This window comes from Temnothorax longispinosus, chromosome 4 (assembly GCF_030848805.1).
Source record: "Temnothorax longispinosus isolate EJ_2023e chromosome 4, Tlon_JGU_v1, whole genome shotgun sequence".
In the NCBI taxonomy this organism is placed as follows: Eukaryota; Metazoa; Arthropoda; class Insecta; order Hymenoptera; family Formicidae; genus Temnothorax; species Temnothorax longispinosus.
The window spans coordinates 17,696,789-17,723,018 of NC_092361.1; the positions used below are offsets into that span (position 1 = coordinate 17,696,789).

General features: G+C 35.7%; 2 protein-coding genes across 5 annotated transcripts in view; one reads left to right on the forward strand and one right to left on the reverse strand.

Annotated features, from left to right (window-relative positions):
* Positions 1–704: 704 nt before the first annotated feature.
* On the reverse strand, positions 705–8,209 carry Bbx (bobby sox). Of its 4 annotated transcripts, none has more exons than XM_071776554.1 (8): positions 8,003–8,209; positions 5,037–5,237; positions 4,430–4,882; positions 4,138–4,319; positions 3,792–3,914; positions 3,600–3,707; positions 3,134–3,453; positions 705–2,831 (listed from the first exon to the last, which is right to left on the reverse strand). In XM_071776554.1, the coding sequence occupies exons 1-8, from the start codon at positions 8,027–8,029 to the stop codon at positions 2,743–2,745; spliced, it is 1,503 nt and encodes a 500-aa protein (XP_071632655.1). In that variant the 5' UTR covers positions 8,030–8,209; the 3' UTR covers positions 705–2,742. The 4 variants fall into 4 exon arrangements, with proteins under 4 accessions (XP_071632655.1, XP_071632654.1, XP_071632656.1 ...); XM_071776553.1 differs by lacking the exon at positions 8,003–8,209 and adding an exon at positions 7,419–7,869; XM_071776555.1 differs by lacking the exon at positions 8,003–8,209 and adding an exon at positions 6,705–7,343.
* Positions 8,210–8,960: 751 nt separating this feature from the next.
* The window catches only part of Yeti (yeti), a 124,551-nt gene continuing 107,281 nt past the window's right edge, over positions 8,961–26,230 (forward strand). The window contains exons 1-3 of the mRNA XM_071776560.1: positions 8,961–9,417; positions 9,481–9,563; positions 11,032–11,157. The gene's annotated coding sequence lies outside the window, so the exon portion shown is untranslated. The remainder of the gene's footprint in view (positions 9,418–9,480; positions 9,564–11,031; positions 11,158–26,230) is intronic.

The following is a 26,230-nucleotide window of genomic DNA, read 5'->3' on the forward strand; positions in this document are numbered from 1 at the left end:
CATTAAAATACACGATATGAATTAATCAACAAAATAATTTGATTTTTTAACTAGCGTGAATATTTAGATGTAAGAAATACCTAGATTCAATCCGGCAGTACCCAACTTCGGGTGCGCGGGAATAAATAAATTTCAGTAGACATCCGTGAAGCTGTGAAAGATTTAATTTGTATTATAAAATTGAAAATAAATATAAATAATTATTAAATATTTGTAATTAATAAATATGCGAGTAAATTGTATATAAAATATAGAATGTATAATTATATAAATAATAGACATATACAAACATAATGTATTATCTAAATTTATTAAATATAAGTTATTCAATGCCTGTGTAATAATTCATCTGTATATATTGCACATATTTATTTATATATATATTTTATATTAATATTGAAAGTGGACACACGCAAATCACACCAAACATTCATTATATAAATTTTAGAAATCTTATTTTTTTAATTTATCAAAAGAAAGTCCTCGTAGCGGGAACAAATAATAATAATAATGCATGCTTTTATAATTCTGAATAAAATTATAGAATCCATAATTATTCCAAAATTAATTATGCCACTTATAAGTTTTGTAACAACAAAATATTATACATGTTGCAGCGTTCTGTAAAAGACAACATTTTTCTGATTATAATAAATAAAATAATCAGAGTTCACGACAGCCTACACAATTATAAATCACATAGGTATTACATCAAAATATTATATCTTTATTATTCATATATAAATGTGGTATATAATATGTACACGTATATAGACTCATGTAAATTATACATTCTTTTAAAGCTAGGTACATAGATGTTTTGTGCAGTAAAATTCGAAACATTCTCCCCTGATTTCGATAAAATCGTCCGATCTTTTATACATTGGCAACTAAGCCCGATTGTAAAGTCCTGCAGCAAGACAGTCTCATACTGCGATAGGTACAAATGTAAAAGCCAAAATGCGGTCAGAAGAGCGAAACGAATCGAAAATATATTGTTGGTCGGTTATTTCACTATATTCATATCTCTTCAAGGCACATTTGAAATATAATCAGTACATTCTTTTGCAAACTACGGAGAAACCTATTAACGTTACATAATGTTGCGTAACGTTACATCCTTCCTATCCATTTCACAAAGAGTTCACAAAGTTAAATTGTTAATAAAATTATAGAGTTTTATATACACACACGTATAGAAAAAGAGAAAAATAGAGTTTTATACATGTCATAGAAAGTGAAAATACAAGAGAAAAGGAAAAGACAAAAAAATCATTAGAAAAATATAAAATATTAATAACTCCTTTTTAGCCAAAATCACAGACAAGTCTCTACTTTCTCAAACAGAGCACAAAGTCGCATCCTCTGGTCTTAACGCTAAATATACAATGTATATATAATAAGATATATATGTATATATATATATATATAGCTGATATAAATATTATAAATATACATTCACATATGCAAGTAGTCTTATCACTCTATTACATGCATACACGAATATACGCGTATTTCAGTACATAGAGATAGTCATCTAACATGCACTCGTGTATACACTTGAAAATCTATAAACATTTAAACTGACACGTGTAATATAGCGTGTATAGCGTGTATGCATGTATAACATATAAACAATGGTCGCACATATATCCATATTTTGATTATACCCTTTTTGATGTTCAAGTCGGATCGTAAAGGATATTCCACATCTCGTATCTATATATAATACTGCACCTATACCTATGTACATCGAATGCTGATAGAATAAAATAAAATAAAAAGTAAAGTAAAATATATTTTCGTTTCTACACATTATTGGAAATAATAATGAGAATAAATTCTTCTCGAGAGTCACACTTTGCGCCCAGTAAAATCGTCTCAATCATGCCAATTCACGTATGCGATTTTGTATGTATAAAAGAATAGCAACAAGTTAAGAAAATAAGACATATATAAATCTTCCTCGTGAAAAAATAGAATGTACAAATCCTTGCGTGTTCATATCCTGGAGCCTTATTCTCGAATCGTTTTCATGAAACTCGCATGCGAAATTCAATGTTTTTCAAATAGAAAGTCGCACACGAAAATCATTAGGGCAGGCTCGAGAATACGGTCCCTGTTCTATCCATTTAATTAAATCCATCTTCGTATAGTCACAGCTTCGCATTATCTAATCAGATTTATTGTTGGCATTATTACGATTCATAGAAATTCTTATGAAGATTTTAACGAGGAATAGATAAAGGTATGGATAATTAAGGATATTATCATAATTATCGAACTTAGTAACACATGACAAAATAATTACTATTTGCATTAAAATAATCAATTATACTAGATAACTTAACTGTTTTATGTACAACTAGGAGAAACATAAATAATAAAGTAATATATCTATTCCAAACCGTAATTAGAAAATGACTTTTCACAAAATAAACTGTAAAAAAGATATCCTTTACCTTCCTATCTTTTCGATAAAACTGTTATTCCAAATAAAAAGAATACGTCCCTCACATACTGAATAATGGAATAATCTATAGTCAATAGCAGTCGTAATATTAATATTTGTAATAGTAAAGATTAACAATAAAGATATTAACAATAATCATTGTTATCGATACTGTAACAGTATCGTTTATAACAGCACTTGAAAAAGTATGTTTTAATAGTCCCGGTGATAGGAAATTGCATGGAGAAAACTTAATAAAGTTTTGGTTTTTATAGTGCGACCTTACACAATTAAGCGTTATTTTTGGTAAGTTTTGTTCTATTGGCGGCAACCGTTGCAAGACACGCTAGAGCTTCAAGATCTGGAGATGCGCACCAAGCTATCAATGTGCAAAATATTAATTAAAGCTTATGTCATACATACAAATTTGAATATTTAATAAAAGTATCAACATGTCCTAATGATTAACATAGAATTTTTAAACGACATAAAAATAATTACATGAATTATATCTAAAAATAAATTGCAGTAAGGCTTTTATCTGCAGTATACCGAAAATTATACAGAAAAAGAAAATGTACTTTGTATATTTTCTCTGACTATAATAAAATTACCATTAATGTAAATAAAAGCACATATTTATACACATTTTCAATTCACTTAATAAGAAAAATTACTTACATTTGTTTTGTTCTTGATCCTCAGAATGTTTGGTAGAATTTATTGCCGCAGCATTTCGTGTGATGCTTTGCTTTCGTGCTTTCCGTTTCTGGCTTCCAACAAGATGGGCTTTCTCTGATTCCTCGTAACTCTCATTTATTGTACTAACTCTTTGAGTCTGACTACCAGAAGACGAATTATTTTGATGTTTCTTGTTAGCTGAAGAATTGAATTTTTGCAAAATTTTCTTTTTTTTCGTACGTTGCTGTTTCTTCTTTTCTTGAAATTCCTCTAGACTCAAAGACGGCAATGCCTCGATTTTCTTCTCCAAATTAAAATCTCTACAAAAATATTTATGTATATAACACACTGAATAATATACTGTTTATAATATGTCAGCTATCAAATGTATCTAATATAGTATAAAATATATTAAGATAAAATATAAGATGTTATTTATATACAGGAATAATTCCGAAAAACATACTCGGCTCGAAATCTTTTACGTGCTGTCCAAGGTCCATAATCCACTTGATCTTCGGCACCTTCAGTTTCTGTATCTTCAGGTTTGGAAGCTTCCATTTTTCCTTCAGCACTAAATATATTTTCAAATTATTTCTATGTATAAAAGATTAGCCACATGTCCTAAAAAAACCTAAAATATGAAGAAATATGTTACCTTTCTACAAGATGTTCTAAATCTCCACGAGAACTGTTTCCTCCTTCGCTACTTAAGGAATCTGTTTTTTCACTAACGTTTGAAGAAATGGAATTTCTTCTTTCATTTGGACGTTCATCGTGTCTAGAACAATAAAATGTATTTCTTAACATTATAGATGACAAAATAGATAATAAAAGTTAGATATAGGCCTGTTTATTTTAGCTGAATTTTTGCACGGTTCGTCTTTCCTCTTTTTCTTTTCACGTTGGAGAGAAAAGGAGAAAAGATAAACTGTGCAAGAAGTTCAGCTAAAAAACGAACAGACCTTATTCCGTATCTCAAGAAAAAAGTTTTAATTACTTACCCATGACTTCCAACTATTCGCCTTCGTTTGCCTTGTTGACCCGAAGGCCCGATATTCTGCTCAGCAAGAAATTTTTGGTAACGTAAACCTTTACATGTCCTTTCACTACGAAAATTATTCTCTTCTGGTTGTGTATGTGTTGTCACAAAAGAATTTATTGTATGTTTATCATCTTCTATGATCTAAAATAAATTTTTAATTGATTATATACTACATAGGTACTAACAATATACCATTACAATTGAAAATATTTCAATTAAACTTATACCTTCATAAGCAGCTCGATTCTTACCGTTTCGTGCTGTTCGTTGTTGTTTGACTCAGCTCTTTTTCTTTTCTTTTCGCCAAAGAGGTCTGTCTTGCAGTCCCTCTTCTGATCACTTTGGAAAGGTGATTCTGTATACCTCTTTTTGGGTGGTTTTGGTGGGGCAGAATCAATTTCTGCAATACCATTGACGGTCTGTTCCTCAGACACCTCTGACTTTTGAGGAGTAAAGAGAGAACTGAGCCCACCAATCTGCGATTCGTCCGCTAATTTGCCTGGCTGAATCGATTGTCCGTCCCGTCTGTCTGATTTTGTACAATCGGAAGACTCATATTCAGTTTTGACACTATCTGTGGATTGCACACCGCTACTCGACTCTTGCTTCTTGTTGGTAGGCCTAGTATTTAAAGTACGTAGCGGAGGTGCTGGTAATTTGTACCACTTGAAGTCAGGATTTGCGTTTAGAAATGCATCCTTGTACTGAAAAAGAAATAATTATGCTACGTGTTGTATCTGTCTTTCTATATATACATAGATCTAATAGTAGTTGGATAAAATAATTTTATTCTTGATATGGTACAACTTTATTCTGCAAAATAACCGGTTCATTAATTTTTTATACGACTATCCTTACTTCCTGTGCGAGATTTGTGTAGGAACGTTTCTGATCAGGATGAAGGGTTGCCCACCATTCACCCAGGACTCTGGTGACTGCCCTGTTTTCCAAATGCGGAAAGCCAGATCGCACTGAGCCACGATGCCTCTTACAAAAAATCAGAAATGCATTCATGGGACGTCTCGCATGATGGGCTGGTTCCCTGGCTTCACGCGATTCCTGTTCATTTACAATACAATAACTTGCGTCATTATATATATTAGACAAATACATAAAATACAGTAAAAACTAAATAATAGCCAATTTACATGTGTCATTTATTTATATTCATGTACATATTAAAAACGTATGACAAAGAACACACAATAATAAGACATATATTCGTATCATGTTCTTATTTAAATGAGAATGATTCATGAACATACATCCAGATTGCGTCCAAATAAACACTGTAATAAATATACGAGAAACATCTATATAACATGATGCAATAATAGATTGTGCGTATTTCACAATACCTTTTTGATTTAAAATATCATTTATTCTCTTATATATTTTATTTAGAAAGAGAGAGAAAGAAAGACAAAGGATCACTGAAAAAATAAATATGGCTTATTTTTAGTAAGAATTATTATATGTAAAATTCTAAAAAACAAAAGATCACAGTCTTCGCACAATCCTGATTCATCTTTGTCTCTAATCACAGTGAAATATCTATGTCACATAAACGTATTCAAAATTTTTGTTGTGACCAGTGACTTCTAACATCCTGAATAACATTATTAGCAAACTAGGATATTCTTAGGCAACACGTTTGACAAGTTCGGAGATAAACAACAAAAATGCGCCGTTCCCACTCCCCTGCATTAGGAAATATCTATCATGTGTATCATCAAGTTTTGCATCATAGCCATAAGTAGCCATGTTGCTGGGTCGGTGAAGCCTTAAAGTGACACAGCCTTTAAAGTGACACAGCTTGTCAAGTATCCCGGATCGCGTATACGCCCGGTTGAAACTTTTGCGCTCGACATTGATCCACATCTAGCCGATTTTATCCGACCCCGAGCTCGAAGGCAACGAAGAAAAAGAATGGGAAACACGTTCTCGTGGATCTGGCGAACCAGATTACCAGATCCCGATCCCCGCGGTCGGCCCAAAATAAACGAGAAAGTTTCGCCGCGCGCGGAGAGCGCAGGCAGGCAGGCAGGCAGGCAGGAAAAGCGCTAGTCCTGTTGCACACAAAATGGATCATGTGCGGCACAATTGCGACATATGTCTCAACGGGAGAGCGTACACGGGGCCGTGTGAATGGGGAAACTTGTCCGTCCGTTTATCCGTCCGCGATCGAAGGCATCGGGGCCGATAAATCCGCGTGTCTCTCTTTCTCTCTCGGGCCGCGCCGATCGGCGAGGTTCCTTCTCTCATGCAAATCATGCGCCGTCGCGCTTATCCGCGACGATGACATGACACACGGCCGTTTCGTGACAGGGAGCCAACACGAAGCGTTCCGTACGCTGATGATGTAGCGTACGGCAATTAACGCTCGGCTCGTAACGCGCGGCGATGATTCGTGTACCGTTCGCGGCGATCCCCGCAATCGATTCGACACTCGCGGCCGCAAAGCTGGGGAAAAAAAAAAAAAAAAAAAACGAGGCGTTTATTAACGGGAAATGCAAACACATATACCGAGACGTAGACGACGGAAAGGCGAGATTCCCGACGATCGAACGGGAGAACTTCCGTGAGAAAGGAGATCGGCGCAAAAGGCGGACGGAAAGTGAATCGCAGATCGCAGCCCCTCGCCGCGATTTCCTAATTCCTTCTCGATCGTCGATCCTCGCAACGTCGTTCTCGCCGAAACAATTCCCTCGACGTCGGAGTGTCGCGGAGACAAAATTGTCGCATATGCTTTGTACTCGAGCACGAAATATCGCGACCGCCCCGGAAAGAGCTCGTCCCTCTCGTGCCAGATTTCTCGCACGAGCGTCCACGAGGAATTCCCGAGGGGCGCAAAGGCGGAAAGAAAGAAAGATAGAAAGAAAGAAAGAACGAGGGAAGGAGACGGGGACACGGTATACCCGTTGGACGGGAATTCGAGCAGCGCCCCGAGAGCTGTCACGCGTTGAAACGCCAGAGCTCGCGTCGAACGGCTTTACGGCTCTATTTCGTCGCTGCGCTGCGCCTCGAGCCTCGATTGCACCGTCAGCAAAGGTTCCGCGCGGCCGCGGGGGTACCCCCTCGCAAGAGAGCGGATAAGAAAACAAGAGCGCAGCGCGACTCCTCGGCTCCTCGGTCGTCGTCGTCTCTCACTCTCTCTATCTCTCTCTCGGAGGAGTCTTTTTTTCGGCTTATCGGGGGGGGAAAACCAGGGAAAAACGCACAACGCACACGGCCACTCACGTCGTGATCTTCGTGATCCTCGTCGCGCATCTTGGGACGCGATCGCACCGTTCGTCGCGCACTGACAGCTGCTCGGCTGACCGATGTAAATACGGGCGACCGACTGCGCGATCTTTGAATGAAGACGTGCGATTATCCGGGAATGCGAATTCGGGGGGAGGGAGGGGGGCGCACGCGAGGGGGAAACGTTTATCCCGGGGATCCGTCGTCCGTCGTTCAATGTTCGGTCGTCGACGGTCGTTCCGTTCCTCGTCGACGTGACGAGTCACGACGAACGTCGTTTCCGTCCTCGTCCTCCTCGTCCACCGTCGCCTCGCGTCGCACGTTTCCGTCGATGTCGCGCAAAAACGACGGAAGAACGTCTCGGACGTATAGACGTATACGTCGCGTTCCCCGCAGTAAACGGCGGCGAGAGAAACGAGAGACGGATCGCGGATCGCGCGTCGTGACTTTTGACACAAAAGCGACGCGCCGCGCGCGCACGTTTCGTCCCGCGGGATCGACGAGGCAGCGCGACACCGCGCCGCTTCGGTTACCGCCGGCGCGCGGTGAGAAATCCGCGCGGCCGCCTCGCGCTCGCTCACCTTGCGCTGTTGCTCGTTGGCAGCCATTGCTGATTTCACTTGACAATTCACTCAGCGGCGCATGATACGGACACGACGGGGCACAGATAAAGGCCCGTTCCACACTGGCCGCGCCGCCCGATGACCGACTCGATCGCTCCTCCGTCGCTCGCCGTGACGCTCGCTCGCGCGCTCTCCCTCTCGCTCGTCCCCACGTCCACCCGCCGCCGTCCTTCTCTCACGCTTTGCGCTTTGCGCGAGCACTGCCCTCTCCCCTCCTCCGCCCTCGTCCCGCTTCCCACCGACGCGCACGCTTGACACACGGACCGCACTCGGCCCACGTGAGAGAAAATTCTCGTAGGATACAGTGTACAGCGTGTGACGTCCGTTTGCTCGCTCTACGTCTCTCTTTCTCTCTCTTTTTCCTCATTTCTTTCTCTCGCCAGACGCACACGCGTGTCTAAAAAAATATCGTAAAAACGTCCTCAAGATGTTTTTTAGACACGTATATGTCTAAAAGATGTTTTGATGATATCTTTATGAAGTCTTTTAGGCAAGCGTGCCGTCTGGGTCTCTCTCTTTGTCGTCTCTCCCTCGTTTCCCGCATCTTCCGGAAACGAAGCTCGCGCGACGAATAAAACGTCCAACGCGCAACCGCGATCGTCGGACGATCGCGGAATCCCGGAGATATCTTCGCCGACGAGCTTTTCAATGAAACGTCGCGCGACCGTCGACGTCACGTCTGCGTCTCGCTACGGCAGATTCGCGCGTCTTCGCCGTCATCTCCACACCGGGAGGCCGGGTGCGAGCGATCTCGGGAATTCACGTCGGCGTTTCCGGCCAGCGTCGAGTTCCGCGCACCGTTGGGCTTTTTGAATTGTCGCGCGCCGCAGATCGGCGCGCGCACGCGCGCTCGCGCCCCCGCGAAAGTCCCTAGGCGGCGCGCGCACGCCGCAACAGCTGATCGCCGTGCGCAGCGTCGACGCAACAGCTGTCGTTCGGATGATTGTCAAATTTAGAGCCGTCGCCGCGCCGTCACCGCCGTCTCCGTCGCTACTCGCCCGGCCCCCCTCGGCAAATTTAGTCGCGAGAGGGGAGAGGGAAGGACAGGGAGCGAGCCGAGCGAGCGAATGAATCACTTTTTCGGGTGTTCTCAAAGAAAGATCAGATAAGAAACGTAGAATGGCATGTAAATAGCGTTATCTATTTCTCCGTCTCTCCCTATCGCTTTTTTCCCTTCTCTGTCTCTCTCTTTCTCTCTCGCTCCCGTCGGAGTATCTGTTATTTACGCTTTTGATGAGAACAAAGCTGAGAATAGATATCCGAGGAAATTGGCTTCGGGCGAAACAGATTAGGCTTAGGAGAGCTCTCGTCGCGCTGACGCGAGGCATCGACGGTAGATCGATAATCTCGTGTGACACTGACTAAAGGATTGTGTAAGTATATATATAAAATATACGTCACGCGTCCACGCATTATACGTGTCTTTATTGTTTCAGGATAAAGAGCAAGGTTCGAGATTAATGGACGCTGTCGCTTGGCCGTTGTGCGCGCTGGGCGTGATATATTTAAAAATAAAAGGGTAAAAATATGTCGTTGACAAAAAAACAGTATTTTTATGCTTTTTAACGTAGATCAATTATCAATGACGATAATAACGATAGCGATGGGACAGTTCGTCATGCGACTCGTTTTATTCCCTTCAAGCTCTACTACGTTTCCTTTTAATTCATTAAAGAAATAACATGATATTTCACAGAAAATGTATCTTAAGATTCTGGGGTTCTTAACGTTCAAGTTTACGTTATAGTGCACTCTGGATAATATCACGATAGCGTACATGTCAAAATAAAAAAATCTCTGCTAATCACGCAAATAAAATAACTTTTGTCATCCGCTAAATTATTCCAACGCGATACGGCTATAAATAAGGAGAATACATCAGTTTTTGTGCCACGTGCTTATTTTCTACATATATACACACACACACCTACAATAATGTGCAATGCGGCCATGAATATGAATAAATACGCGCCACGCGTTTTCTTTTTCTTGGACATCTTCCTTCGAGCGCGATATAATTCCGTCCGTACGTATTTACGTTCTGTTTACCACATATGTGTAGATAGCGAGGCACGAACTATACGACAAACATTTAAGCTTGGTTCCACTCCGTAATGATTACGCTTCGTCCGATTGTCATTCGCGATAATAGGCATATTTATATTTAACCACTTCCATTGTTGATAATATTCATTTCGTCATAATTGCAGCCGCGTTTTGAACGGAAATAATTATGTTTGCTTCAGCTTAAAACGCGTTGTTTTTTTTATATGCACAAACGTGCATGCATTATACAAGCGGAAAAATATAAATTTTTCTGACGAGGCGAGAAATGATTTTCATTGAAAATATTTAATACGTTCGAGAACAAATTTTCAGTTATTTCTTTGTCTCATAATATTTAATACTTTTGAGAAAATATATAAATGTATAATTAGTCAAAGTGTCGCTAGAATTTTTGTGCGACAGTCGATAAGGTAGAAATTCCCGCTCACTTTTTGATCGACTGCGCTTCGGATCGGTCATTTTGAATCGCTCGAATTGTTTGTGGCGCCCCGCGCGGGAAGACTAGGAACTGTCTGGATTCAAATCGCGGGTAGCAAGTACGACAGTCGGGTTCAGAGTTTCACAGAGCCGGTCTTAATAAATATCGGGGGGATCTTGGCAGTCATCCCGTCGTCTATTTGCCATGGATTTGCATCCGGATTAGAATGAATGAGGTATTGGTATGCGTTCCCCCGGGGGAAACAGGGATTTCCTTTCCGCGCGTACAAATAAATCGCGAGCTATCTCTTCGAAACTGATCCACCTTGGGAAAGTAATTTTCTCGGAGGTTTTGCACGAACTCGGTTGTAGTTATTCGATCGCGTTACACGATGGATTGTCATTCCCGCTTTGGCGACAGCCTATTTCGCGAAAGAGGCACGCGACGTTAGCGTAGATAAACGGATATATATAGTTTATTTGAAATATTATTGTTTTTACAGATTATACTACTTGGTGGAACTGTGCCGTTCATCACAGCGGAATTTTGGCGAAATCGTGATGGTGTCGCGGCGCGGCAGTCCCGCAGCGAAGGAACGAAGGTTGAATCGCAGAACTTCGACGATTCGGTGAGTCGTGCGATTTTAAAGTAATAATTAATGATATAGAGGATGAGAAATCTGTTAACATATTTACCTCCGATTTTGGAGTTTGTTTACTCCTTCATAACAATTTCCCATAATTATGTTTTCTATGAAAAAGAAACATCTTTAGATTTTAATTTATTATATAGCTATTGTGATATGATTGATATTAATGTCTAATATCAAAAACAGGAATGAATTTAACGTTTCTTTTCGTCCTCGACAATTTTTATATTTTGTATATTCATCTACATATATACATATGTATATACATAGTATTTTTACATTCATTATCAGAAGTGAAAGAAAAATTAATATATATATTTTAAATTGCATATAAAATAACATCTCTTTCTCACTTATTATTTTTTATATTCTTTAATTTAATGACAAAGCAATTTTTTTCATACTAAATGAAAACAGTTTCCTTTATTTCGTAAATCCAGGATGAATTAAGATGTAATTTAAAAATAGCTACAAAATTAAATCTAAAATATTAAAATTTGTAACTAATATATTTGTGATTATTGTAAATTTATGAGATTTGCAGTTTGCACCTATTACTAGATTGCTCCTTTTTTTTCGACGATCCGATCTAGGCAGCGAATCCGCTGCAAGTTACGTGTCTTTCTTGTCGAATATTGTGGAATTTAATTTACGTGTTACCCTTTGTTTATACACTCTTCTTCCCTGTCCTCCCCGTACGATGTAAACTCATATAAAAGTCAATCTCTGGCATCCGTTGTCTCATAGCGATCGGGCGCTATGATCTGCATGCCTTTGATCCGGCTGGATGATTTTTTGGCCTTCCGAGCGACTCGAACAAAATTCTTTATCAGATTTCTTTAAGTTCGCTCAAAAGTTTACCTGTAATAATCTTCGTCGTCTGCCGATATTCCTTTTTATAAGAGAACGGCATTTTTTAATTAAAATCCTAATAATTCGCAATAACTTTACATTTTAAATTTTCTGCTGCCACGATGATACTTTTAATTACGTCGCGTTTTAATTATTTCATATCTTTTGTTTCTATTGTTCTTGTTTCTATTGTTTTTATTCATTTCTATTGTTTCTTTAAAAATATTTTCGCGCGTTTTTATGTTGTATTTTTACCTGAACTAATCTTATATTGCGCGTTTGACGCCTTCAGTTCTACTTTTTTGTCGTACTCACAAACAGTATAGCTCACACTGTGAGTATACTGCTAACTTACTCTAACTTGCTTACGAAATAGATGACTTTCAGTTCGTTTAATCCTTTAGGAAAACATCGTTCTAGGTGGGCGATGACGGGCCGAAATCCTTTTCACCGTCGATTAGATTTGTCTTTATTCGTGATACGAGAAGCGAAACGGGGGAACGGCGCGGCGCCGAAAGAGATTTGAGATCAAAAGCTCATGGAGGGTAAAGCACGTGCGGCTGATGTGCGAACAACAATACTATAACTCATTTACGCAATTCTGATTGGCTTAAGACACGCGGCGTCCTTCCCCCTTTTGATTTACGAGCACGAGCACGTCTCGTCCGTCTCGTTGCCAGTCTCCGGCTAGTCTCTTCTGAGATTTATTCCGCCACGACGATAATCAAGTTTGGCCTCGATAACCAAATTGCATTTTTACTCACGAGATATATATACGGTACCCGAGATTTCTCACAACTATTCAGGGCTATTCCTTGGTAAAAGTTCTAGTAAAACAAGTAGTGTTGAATTAAACATTTTACATCTAACAACCTTCAGGAATTAAGTTTTAAAAAGCTGCGAATAGATAAGAAAATCTTAATTCTTCCCCTCCTTTAACTGTAAGTAAATTATTCTTCATTTTAAAAAAAGTTTCTGAATAAGTTTCGCTCTTATAGAATTTTAACTTAAGACGAGCCTCAAATTATGCACATATTTAATAATATGAAAAAATTGGTTTCTTCAGCTGAATTTTCGTCGAGAAAAAATTCGCTCCAAGTTGTTCTCGTATATATATATATGTAATATGTATATATATATATTGTATATATGAAAAGAAGCGTACGGCGAAACTGGGATACCCAGTATGTACGAGGATATATAGTTCGGGATGAGGGACAAAAGGAATGATAAATTATAATCATGACTTTGTCAGATTTCCCGAGAGAAGTTAGCCGTAAAAAGTGATTTTACCGTCCTACGCGAACATTTTCCTCTTCATTTCAAGAGTAATTCGATGTCAGAGAAAAGGATATGGAAGGATATGGAGAAACTTACTTTGGCAATCAAAAGTATTTTTACGTACGCTTTTTTCAGTTTAAATTGAATTCGGTAAATTAAAATTTCGTATTAATTTCATGTACAATATATAAAATATTTCATATTCTATATTACATTATATTATGTCTAAGACTTGTTCACGTGATTTCGCTCCTCGCATTCGCGTCAGCTCTCGCGCATTCCCGTACACGCACAAATAAAGGCACTAAGCTTGCGGAAATTAATACGTTCATTAAGAACAGAATATAGCGCAGGTGAATTAAATACGTCTGTATGGTTCGATGACTCGACTTGAAATCTTCATAGCGTCCGTTTATCAACGACAACGTCGTTCCGGAGAGAATGCTTCGCGATTTCTCTTTAAAAGCAGCTCGATTCAGCTCGATTTAGCTCTCGAACCTATAAGGATCGATTTAGTGCGGGAATAACAATATTATTAAATTATATTGTACTTTATGCGTTTGAGAATCGTGATAGAGATTTATTGGCAAATATTACCAAATAATCTAATGAAATGTAGTAGAGTTTTAAATGAAAATTGTGTTTGTCATGCCTTTGACAATCATCAGATTTAATTAAAATCGACCTTTTACATGGTACTTAATCGTTTGGTCGTAACGCGCGTTAAATGATATTGATTTCAATTATTATTCAATTAAAATTATTCGATGATATTAAATTTTAACTCTTAATTAAATTGTAATTTATATACGGTTAATGATGTAATTGTATGAATATTAATGCTTTGCTTTTTTTAAATAGTTTGAATCAAACAATCATTTTTTCAGCGATTTTTTATTTGTCAATTTAACATCAAGTGATACCAAACTAAAATTCTAAATTATTATATAATGTGTTTGGTTCTGAAGCTATGTACGATTTTTTTTATAACCGCGTACGAATCTTCTGAAACCGCATGCGGTTAAAGTTGCGTGCGGTTTTTTTTTAAACCGTGAAGTATTTTTTAAGAATTTTTTAAACCGTGCAATTTTTTAAAGACCCATCTATATAGAAACCGTGTGGGCGGCTTTTTTAACACCACCTGAAAACGCGTAAAAAGGACCGGCGTTTTTTTTTTAAACCGGCGTAGAGAACTGTCTAGTTATTATTTCCTATATTTTTATTCTAGATTAATAATTGGAATTTTTTGTTATTAATAATTAACTAGCTATCTTAATTAAGGTGATTACAACTCCGTATTTATAGTACGAACGCTCCTGAGATGAAGCTTCCCGCATTTTGTTTACGCGCGTTTGTTGGCTGGTTATGACACGAGAGGCAAGAAGCAGATAGTAGGCGTCGACAACGAAATCGGCCCGACATGTGTTAATCCCAGCGTTAATTAATTCCAGCTTTGTTCTAAATTGTCTAGAATTCATGTCAGAATGCATAGTTCATGATAATAAAAATAATTCGTGAAAGAATTCTATTTATGACGTATCAAAATTATAAATAGAATTCTATCATCAAGTTCGATGTGAATTACAAATCGTCTAAAGCAGGCTTTATAGTTTCTCGTCTCCACGTTATACTTTTCCTCTCTTGAGGGAAAATGGGAAATTTATGCGGTTTCGTAGAAACGCGCAAGTTTGGCACAATCCGAGATTTAGCGTTAATCAACTTGAACACAGACGTCTTCGTGAACTAATAAAGTCATTCTGGATCGCTAGCACAAGCGAGCGCGTTCTTCGTACTTATCTCGAGAACGGCGGAACTTTCCAAGATGCGGTGTGGTGCACTCACATCGAGAATGCACGTCTGTATCGTGTCGCGCATAATGCCCGTTTTGACACATTCCTCGAGCGGTCTCTTAAAGAGGATGCGACATGCGACATCTTCTCGTGAATTTAATTCGTTTTTGCTGGTAACTTCGCATCGAGATTTGAGCGTGTTTGCATCTGAACTGGGGAAAGTCGCTTTCATAGTGAATTATACGCACAGACTGGAATTATACTTTATGAAGTAGTAAGACACCCGTCGTCGGTTTGAACTAACGTTTACAGTCGCGGTGGATATAATTGTGGAACAAACAGTGCGCATTTTAAGTCGATTACTTTACACTCATACATTTATTTAACTAGCATGAATTGCAATCTGTCAGTGTGAATTGTAATTCTCATTCAATAGCAAGATTGCATTTGATTTAAATACAGAGAAAATCATATTTCATGTTACATTTTTAAAACAACAAAATTATATTTGACAAAATATACATGCAGGGAATAGATATTTCTCTAGTTAGAAAATGGCTTGATAAAATATTGCATATAACTTTTGTTGACATTAAATTGTTGACATCTAATTTCTAATTATCTTCTTAATCTTCCTCTATTTGTCAAAGATAGAGATATCAGCTTAAAATAGAAATACTTTGAAATACCATTTTCCTCTGTGATGCATAAAGAGAGCGATTTGGCACGACATCGCGATCGAGGGTAAATTTATTTACATTAAAGTCACTTTGATGAAACTGTGTCCCGGGCGCAAATCAAACGCTAACGAATATTCTGTTTGCTATTTCGCTATGGCCTATACATCTTCCGAATTTTAAGCGAGGATTCTCATTTATTTATAGTATAGCCACATTTACGAAAGCTTTTGAATAAGATTAAGATCGCGCTACCTTTTAAAAGTTATAAATAATATAAATCAGCGAATTTCGTATTCTTCGTGCTTTCATATTCCTTTTAGAAAATCAGCCATTCGGTTTTAGCGTGTGCTGCTTAATCACAGATATCCAACATTTTCGTCGCACAAAATATTATGTCGCATAAATATATCTTATAGTTAATCCGCAAGTGTAACGTATCCATTTTCACATGGCTTTAAAATTTTCATCGTTCTGAATCTTCTAATTTTTATATGTTTATCGTCAAGTCATTTGTACAAACCGTTTGTGTGCATGAAAGCACTGTTTTTGTGACTAATATCTTTATTTTTAAATAAATATCTCAGATAAACAAAAATGATAATTGCAAAATAATACAACTGATTAATCAGAGTATTATATGTAATATTATATTTTATACTAATATATTTATTATATATTTTAAATTAGATTGTCGTATGCGCGTGCATGAAGATGAAATAATTATTGCAACATTTATTATTTTCTCGGATATTTGCATCGAGAGAAATGCTCCGCATTTTGGAGTAAATCGAATTTAATTTGCGCGCATCGTTGCCTTAGGAGGGTGCAAAAGAGCATGCCTCCGGCACTATTCTCTTGGCCAGTTTGTAAACCGTTACAGACGGGTGCACGCTATCGGAAAACTATTCTATTGCTTCAAAATGCATCGTGAACTCTGTTTTCTTTTCATTTCTTGGCTGCGAAAATTGCTTTCTATCGAGGTACATAACGCGATCCGGTTCGCTATATGTAAGCTTCAACGAGCATCGCAATTATTTCTGTAATTAAGTAATATGGTTATTATCTTTAGCAGTTATTACGTATCTGGGTGTCGCTAATTTATATAAAAGGAGACAATAAAAATGTTTCGTTCCTCATTTTCCGATAACAGAACATGAAATAATGTATATTCTATATTTTCCCTTAAAGATTCCTTTTATATAAAAGCCATCCCATCAGATTACGAAATGTAGAAACACGGACTGCGAGTTCCGCGATTGATATTTTTCCTCTATGTTTCACATTTCCTCCTGATAATCAACCAAAGGAATAAATACACTTACCGCATCGGGATTATACGGAATGAAACATTCATATCTCGGACCGATAGCGATGTATTCTGTACCGGAAACTACAACATTTCCTTCCTCCTGCGTTTATCTCACAAAATGGAGTTTGTTCTCGTTAAATTGATATATTAACGTCAATTAGTATCAATTTATGGAGTACTGATAATGATATACTTTACTTTATATGGCATACTTTGATTTCACATTAATAATCACGGCAACAATATTGTCTGTCGTTTCTCGAATACGGGATTATTTCAAAATATTAAACGTATTACACAATTGTCATCTTAATAAGTACACCTTATCCGAAGCACAATCCGGTCACCAGGGGAGAATATAAGAATTAATTATAAAACTAATTAACTACCACGAGGAAATTGTGCATCTATTATTTATATAAGAACGGATATAAAAGAGGACCGCGCAAGGTCTTTCCACGATAAAGCACGGATTTATCTTCACTCATCTCGTCAATTTCCTGCAAGATTTCATTCTCACAGAAGAATCTTCTACCGCCCTGGTCTTATTACATAACTCTTCTTTGTGATAAGTCTCTCTTTGTCATAATTTATACTACCATCGGCAATCTATCGAATCCTAGGAGTGGTGCTACGCAAATAAGGGTGCTGCCAGGGACAGTAACATGGCAGGTTAATTTACTCCGCTTAAGTAATCTCGATAAGCGTGACATGATCGGTTCTTCGGATAATAAGAAATATACGGGCTGTCTTTCAAAAATCCATAAAATGACAATAAGAATAAATGGCAGATCGAGAGGCGACCTCAGATTCAGATTACGTTTCAATCTGTGGTTATTTATAAAGTTGAAAATTTAATAGTTTGGCTGACTAAGTTTTGGAACGATAGATAGTTAAAAGATTATTCTTTATTTGATGTTAATAAACTTCTAATTTGCGATTATCGATATATATTTAACGTAAAGAATTAAAGAATGGCAAGAAAAAAATGTTTGATTTTTCTTAAAGCAAATTTCAGAAAATTAGATAGAGAACACTTTACTAGCGTGATACACAAAATTTCTGATATTACACACATGGTCAGAATTATTAAAAACTTTCATCTTATAATTTATCAATAATTTAATTAATAATTCAAACTATCTGTCACTCACGCGCAAATTTTCGGTCAAAATGCAAATAATGGTTGTTAAGATAGGTTGTTGGATAGAATCAAATACGATAATAACCAGGTACACGGCTTTTCGGATAGAGAGTAATTAGCGTAGAAATCTATGCAAATAGACAATGAAAGCATATCTAATGTTGGCGTTGAAGATAGAAATTGATAGAAGCAAATGATGCAACTTCTCTTCAGCATTATTAGTATGTTTAAACATTATCAAAGATTATTAAAAAGTTACTATGCGATAAAACGAAAGTATGTTGACGATCAATATTGAGGAGATTAAAATAATAAAATTATTATATTAAACGTAGCAAAAGCGAAACTCTATTAATTGTGCAAGTTGGTGTAACGCAATTTTTTTCATAAATTGATGAATTCGTTAACAAAATTTTATCACTTATATTTAAAAATTTAATTTATATTTAAAACTTATATTTAAAAAAGAGTTTTCAAGTGAAATATTAATCATTATAATATCAAGAAATATTATAAAAGGATCGGCGATTTATTTTACAAATATCCCATTTAAATAGAACATATTGCTCTCAATTTGAATTCGTAATTGAAATTCGTATGTCTAAATTCGAATTTTCTTCACTTTATTGCGTTCCACACGAGTAATTTCGATCTCAAGCCAAAATATAAAGCAAAAAGTAATTTCACGAGAGGAAATTACTTTAAATTACTGATCTCTCAGTCGAGCGTAATTCGTGATTTCGCGAAATTTAGAAATACTCAACGTTAGAGATGCGGCACCTCGATGCGGCATGGCACCTCGAATCTTATTAAATACATTGGATACAAGTGCATTCTAAATATTGTTGAACTGTCGCAATCAGTAGATTTAACAAGATCGTCGATTACAGTTTGCGTAACACATGATGATTCCCTACAAAATTATTGCGACTAAAATAACATTTATTTGCCATTTGAGAAATACCATTATTTTGTAGTTTATCGTCTGAAATTACGTGCCAAAAGAAATGTTTTTCATAATTGTTTTATAAATATATGCATTATTTGCGAAGACAAGCGCTTTCATATAATATCTCTTTATTATACATTCCCTCTACTTCGTCACACGCGCGGCGAAATAGAAATGTAACTGTCTCCATATATTTTCTGCACGTCACATTGCTTTCTTTTGCTTTATCGAGGAGACCAACTTTGTATCAAGAGTATACTTTTACCGCGCAGTTGTGAATTGCACAACTAGTGCTGGCCATCACTCTCGGCGGTTGTTTCGCCTTTTTAACCTTTCGCTTTATGTTCCTCTTGGTCCTCTAGTTAGAAGTCACGTTCGCTCGTCGTCGCTCTCTTCACTCACGGCGATCGTACTGAGTCGCCTTTGTGCACCACTTTCATTGTCCCCGCACTCGTTTAATTTGCTGTCCAGCAGGGTTGCAATTATCGTTTACGACAGAGGCAGACTTTAATTTATGACCGGAAATGACGCGATTTCCTCCCCACGCAAGAATGTTTTAAATTATTAGCAAAAAAGGAATAACCAGCGTTTGTGTTGGAGTTTAGCTATAATAAAATATGGGAATTACGACAAATAACTCAAATTAAATATGAAATAATAATTGTAAAAATTAATAAGTATAGGTATTAGCAAATAATAATTAGAATATTTTAATAACTTATTGCTTAAATTAGAAATTACGTAAATAGCTTCTCTTATTTAAATAATATTTATATTGATCTAATTTTTTATACACCTTTCAAACTAAACTAAATAAGTCTTGATTTCGAGAAAAGAATTATGTAAATAATCTACAAATGATGTGTACAAATTTTATGTAATGCTCAAAATTACAAAGAGCATTACTGACGGTATAATATTATTATCACTTAATATTATTAATATTATGTATCACTGTATATTTCTTAGTGATATTACTAATGAAAATTACGCAGAGTAATATCCAGATATTACGGAGTTAATATAATTACATTTTTTTGTCCTCAATGATATTTGCATTCTGATTGCTTTTCATAATTATTGTCTTTTACATTAATGATACTATGTATTTTCCTTTAATTTTTATCTTACTTGAATTGTTGCGTGATAATAGAAATGTAGTTCAGCGAGTTTTAACTATGCTCTTGTATCTACAAATATATTAGAATATTATCTGATTCGGTAATTAGTGATGTCGCTAATGCGGCACAGCTCTTTCGTTCAATATGAGAATGTGTGACAATCGATTTCTATCGTATCATATGACATTAATGGCACTGTTGTCGTAGCATCATAAATACATAATCATAATGCAATTAAATTGCATTATTTGCAATTAAATGACTTTTCCACTTTAATAGAATAGCGTTGTGTTATGATACCATTAAAACACTACCAATAATTTGTAATAATTTCTCATAACTATATACTGTAGTATTCTTTTCTATTCTGATAGCATAACTGTAATGCTAAGAAGCGTGCTTAGCTCGTTTGTTATAGTAACAGCAATAATATTGGTAATAACGACAATGATAATAACTTTATAACATTTTTCGTATAACTTTATTATTTCTTTACTAAAATTGAACGGCAAATTAATTAAATTCTTTCATTTTTTTTTGTTAAATTTGTGCGTATACATTATTATGCATTTATAACACAACGAGGTTTGTTTAATTAAAAATTAGATAAAAGGTAAATATTTTTAAATTGAGTTAAAAAAAATTAATAATTCATACGAATTAAATTGGTTTGTCAAACTTAATTCTTGAAGCAATATCAAGAAATGATCTATACCGTTAAAAATGCGTCATAGTTTTCTTAAAATATCCCACTCTTTATTTTGCTAGTAGCACTCAATATTTCATGTTTTTATCCTTTTCTTTGTAACAAGATACTTACAGGGAACGGGGCAATAGAGAGAATAGAGAGACGATTATTAAATCTGAAAACTAACATTTTCGTAACTAAAGTCAGCGTTTCGTTCGACGATGATATTTTTCGCATTTACACCGAATGAATTTATGTCACGCCAAACAGGTGCGCCAGGAAAATTTATCTACTGATGTCGACCGCTTATTTCCGTATTATTTCGCACTCTGACTACTCTACTTTGTGTGTGTGTTTCCTTCTTTCTCTTTTTTCGCAAAGTCGATTTTTCAACGCTGATTTACCGAACCGTGTTATTAAATTTTATGTTTTCATACGATCGTGCAATTTCACCTCGCTAGGCAATCCGTTCAATCCGTACTTCTATAATAACAACTTGTCAGATAATTTTAATTCACGGGGTGGGGGGAGAGTTAATTTACATATGATATACGTCGATCAATAAGATAAAATTACAGTCATACGAAATGACATGCTATTTTAGTTTATGAAAAGAGAGAGAGAGAATACGGTTTATTTAGTTTATATATCGTGACAAACAGTATCATCTCTCTATTACTATTGTACAATTAATAATTAATATGATAGCAAACATATCCGTTATGTTTATTTTGTTTATGGTTATTGACAATCGGTAAATAATATATCTCAATTACTGAAATTAATATAGTATAATTATGTTACTTTGCTAAACATTTGCATACATGATACAGGTCACTTAACTTGAGCATTCAAAATTACTCGTAAATTGTTTTATGAAAAATTACTTCAAACAAAAATTGTATGCTGTGGGATGAAAAGAATCATTTGTATTTTAACGCTTAGATTGCATGTGTACATGAATTATATTTATAACTTTTAAATTGTCATAAACTTTCTCTTTTGTTAAGTTTTAGGATAAATTATTCATCGTCAAAATTTTTATTGAAGAAGAATTGATAGAAGTTATTTTAAAATTCTATTATACTTCAAACTCTGACATTTTTTGATTAAATTTTAATTCTGTCCCTCAACTAACAATGAATAACATAGGAGACATAATTGCCGGTACGAATCCATATTGTCATTATTTTTTCATATGTGTTCCATGCCAAGAAAAATCGTGAAAAAATAGTAGCAATTATTCATGTGCATTTGTACAATTAATTAACGAGTATTTGTTTCCGCGAGCCTCATTTTATCATTCTTTTTCATCACATTTTCTGTATTTTCCGAAATAATTCTTCACGAGTATTAAATTATTCGGAAATTATGACATATTGATAAGATTTTTCGCACAAATGTATGAATGATATTTTTATCGTAATCTTTCATAACACGTGGTTTTAGTAATCTCAAGTTTTAAAATTCTTTTCTATTATATCACATAATTATATTATTTGCCAGATTATAATACTTTTAATGATACAACAATATATTATTAAAATAATGCAAATAAAGCATCTATCATTTTTAGTTATATGTAACGATATATATTTTACGTATGATATAAATCACGTATATGTCACAGAGATTTTGTAATATTTTTAAATATCTTCTCGAATGAATTTTTCATTACTATTTATTTTATTAGAGATTGTCAAAAGATTTTCATTCCTTGTTTAATATTAAACATTTTTGTTTCACAAAAGATACGTTTTAATGTTGCATCCGTGAATTCGGGTATTTATCGACAGCGGCAACTTAAATAACTAGTCGAAAATAATTGATCAACTCACGGTTCACTAAACTCGAAAGTGTGGTATTTCGCTCAAACTAAACGAAACTCTTGGTCATTTATTCTGGCACGCTTTGTAATTTACGAACTTCTCGATTGTCGAACAAAGCGAAAGACTACGGCACGTTGGGCAGCTATTTATTATCCGACCGCACATATAACTTTATATTTCCGCTTATATTTCACACGATAAACTCTTGTTTCGATTTCCGACGGCAATTCACAGTTCACAAAATACAATAAATCGAGGCGAAAACTGAATCCGCGGTAGCTCTCTTATAATTAAACTGACTATGCGAGCGCGAGAGTTTCAAGGAGGAGTCGCGGTGTCATCATATATTTTGCAGAAACGTCGTCAGCAATTGCTTTCGCCGGCAAAATTATCCGGCGCACGGGGTCTAGTTTAAGCGATAACTTAATATAAAAGTCAAGTACAAAAGGAAAGGTATACATCTCGCAAATGATGTACGTCAAAAGTTTACTTTCACGCTCAAAATGTGATTTACATTCCTGTATAAAAAAAAAGTTGTATGTAACAATTTTTTTCCATTCTAATGTTGTTATATTATCATAGTAAATATTATATTATTTTACTAAATATAAATTAGAATAAATAACAACCGAAAAGTTTTTAATTTTAATTTAGCAATGATATGAGAGAAATTAATTTTTATAAAAACAAATAAAAAAATAGTATTAACTGCATGAAGATTGTATGAAAACTTTGTAAGGTAGATTTTAGTCGCGCTCGTTCGCGCGCGTTTGTATAAATTTCTTTTAACGTATATGAGAGTCGTCCAGAAAGTAAAGTATGTTTGGTCACTTAAGTTACAAATTTTATTTAAATACAAAATCAATGATACAACTGACCTTGATCTACTTCTCCACGTAGTCACCCATGACAAATTTTAGTGAGGCACTATAGTCATATCAAGTGACTAACTTCAATATGTCTTTATCGCAAAAGTCTCTAGTCCGTTTAACCAGTTAGCCACCATCTCCTGCAGCTCGTCATCATCCACGGCACGTTTCTCACCCAAAAATTCCTTCAGACGACTGAGCAGGTGCGTAGTCACTCGGCGCCAAGTCAGAACTGCACGAAGAATGGTCGAAACTTCTCAATCAAATTTCATTGAGCAGAGTCTGAGTTCTAGCTGCAACATGCGGGCGAACGACGACGCGAACGTCATCGGAGCGGCGCAACTCCGCTGAACAGTTGACCCCGGGCGCTTGTTCTAGATCGAACGTCCTCACCTTCGAAGTGTGACACAATAAGCCAAAAATGGACTGGCGGCAGACTTTTGTGATAGAGACATCTTGAAGCTAGTCTCTCGACACGAAAAGTGCCTCAACGTCTTGGGTGACTACATGGAGAAGTAGAATTAATCAAGGTCAGTTGTATCACTTGTATATATTGATTTTGTATTTAAATAAAATTTGTCACTTAAATAATCAAACGTGCGTTACTTTCTGGACAATCCTCGTAATTATATCTATAAGTAGGTTTAAGTCAAGGAATCAGTAAAGAGACGATGACATAACTTCATTATGTAGTTAATCAAGATTCGTTGAGACGAAGCGCGAACGAGAATAAAAAATAATCGCGTTAAAAAAATTTCTTATAAATATTCATAAGTTCACACTCCTATTCCAACTTCGGCCTTAGAATGTAAGATGAAGTAAATATAGAGGTTGAAATGGTATTTTCCGAGATTTCTCTTATAACAGTGAACTAATACTACCAGAACTCTCTGCTTCTCAAATAAGCATTAAGTTAAATTATAATTGAAGAGGCAAGTGGTTAAAGGAAACATATTCTGTCATATTCTAGCAAAATATAAAGTACAAATATAAATATGCCATGATTTATAATCGTATCATGTATTCTATTATAAATTGCTGCGCAATATATTTTCTAATTAAAATTAGTTCAAAATAAATAATTCATTAATCTAATTAAAATACGTTAATCAATTCTAAATTACAATATCGTGATTATTAATCAACTTTATAACATTAAAAATATTAAAATATAGAGATCGTTAATATACATTTTTCAAATTGTTTTCTGTTTTTTAATTATTATTAAAGATTAAAATTTTTAAACTTTTAGCTTTTTGCGCTTTATGATCATGGGTATTAATACAGATGGGTAAAGATGAGTAAAGATTGTTATTATTATATTAAAATAATTTTACCCTATAACATTTGCAATTTGCAATGAGTAAATGCATCTATAACTTCATTTAAAGTCGCTAATGCCATTTTCGAGGGATCGTCACTAATTATTGAAGTAAAATCAACATACGATTATTATACGCTTGAATAAAGCCTCGCGAGAGCGCTATTATCATCATAATTTTACGTTCGAGATCTAATTTCGATAATACGCTGGAAACGTAATAACCACTGACTTACTTTAATAAAAAAAATTGTTGAAATGTATCTGGCTCCAGGTGCAAAAAGTCGCTCTCTCTAATTTAGCGTTGCGATCGGAAATTGTTCCGAATTCTGCGATTAAACGGACACGTAAGCTGATTACTTTATATCTCGTACTGATGAAAGAACAATTTTGAAAATTGCACGAATTGATCGGAAGAATTGAGAACGAATCGAATTGTTTGAGAAATGCGCTTTTATGAAATTGCGAAATATACTCAGAGAATTTTTGTACATATGTAAAATATGTATATACAGATATATATATACACTGTCTAAACCAGAGAACCAGAGAATGTGTGGTGAAACAGTGTTTATTTCTGAGAACATGCAATATAACGTAGTTATCTTGATTAAAAATAGAACAAGAACTCTATACCTAAAAAATTTATATGATACAATAATAACAATAATTTTCAACGTTGTAACGTTTTTTTTTTTAAATAGGAAATAGATACTCCATACTTTTATCTTTCCCCTTTAAAAAAAGAAGTAACGGCTAAGTAAAAAGAAAGGAGTATGATAAAACATCCGTTTAAAATGTACAAGCTGACGTTTCAGCTTTTCTTCAGACCATATATTTGTTCGCAAGTGCTTTTTATATAGAAATTCCGAAGCCACCACTGAAGCGTAGTATTTTTGCCGTCAGCGTGAGCGGAATTCTGCAGAAGATAGTGCATTCGATATATTCGATAGTATTTAGAGTATGCGGTTTGGTCTGCAGTGGGTGGATCGTTCGGTAGGTGATGGCCTTTTGGCCTCAGCATTGAAGAAATAGTTGTGGTAATAGGATAGGAATGAGCAATTCGATGTGTGGTGCAATACGAAATAGCAGGTATCTTTAGGCATATGGCTTAATAGATTAGTAGCCGGATAATATTAATGTCCGATGATTGCACTCTGAACATCTGCTGTGAGTGAAATCATCATTCATTATACTTGATTATATACGATAAAACTTC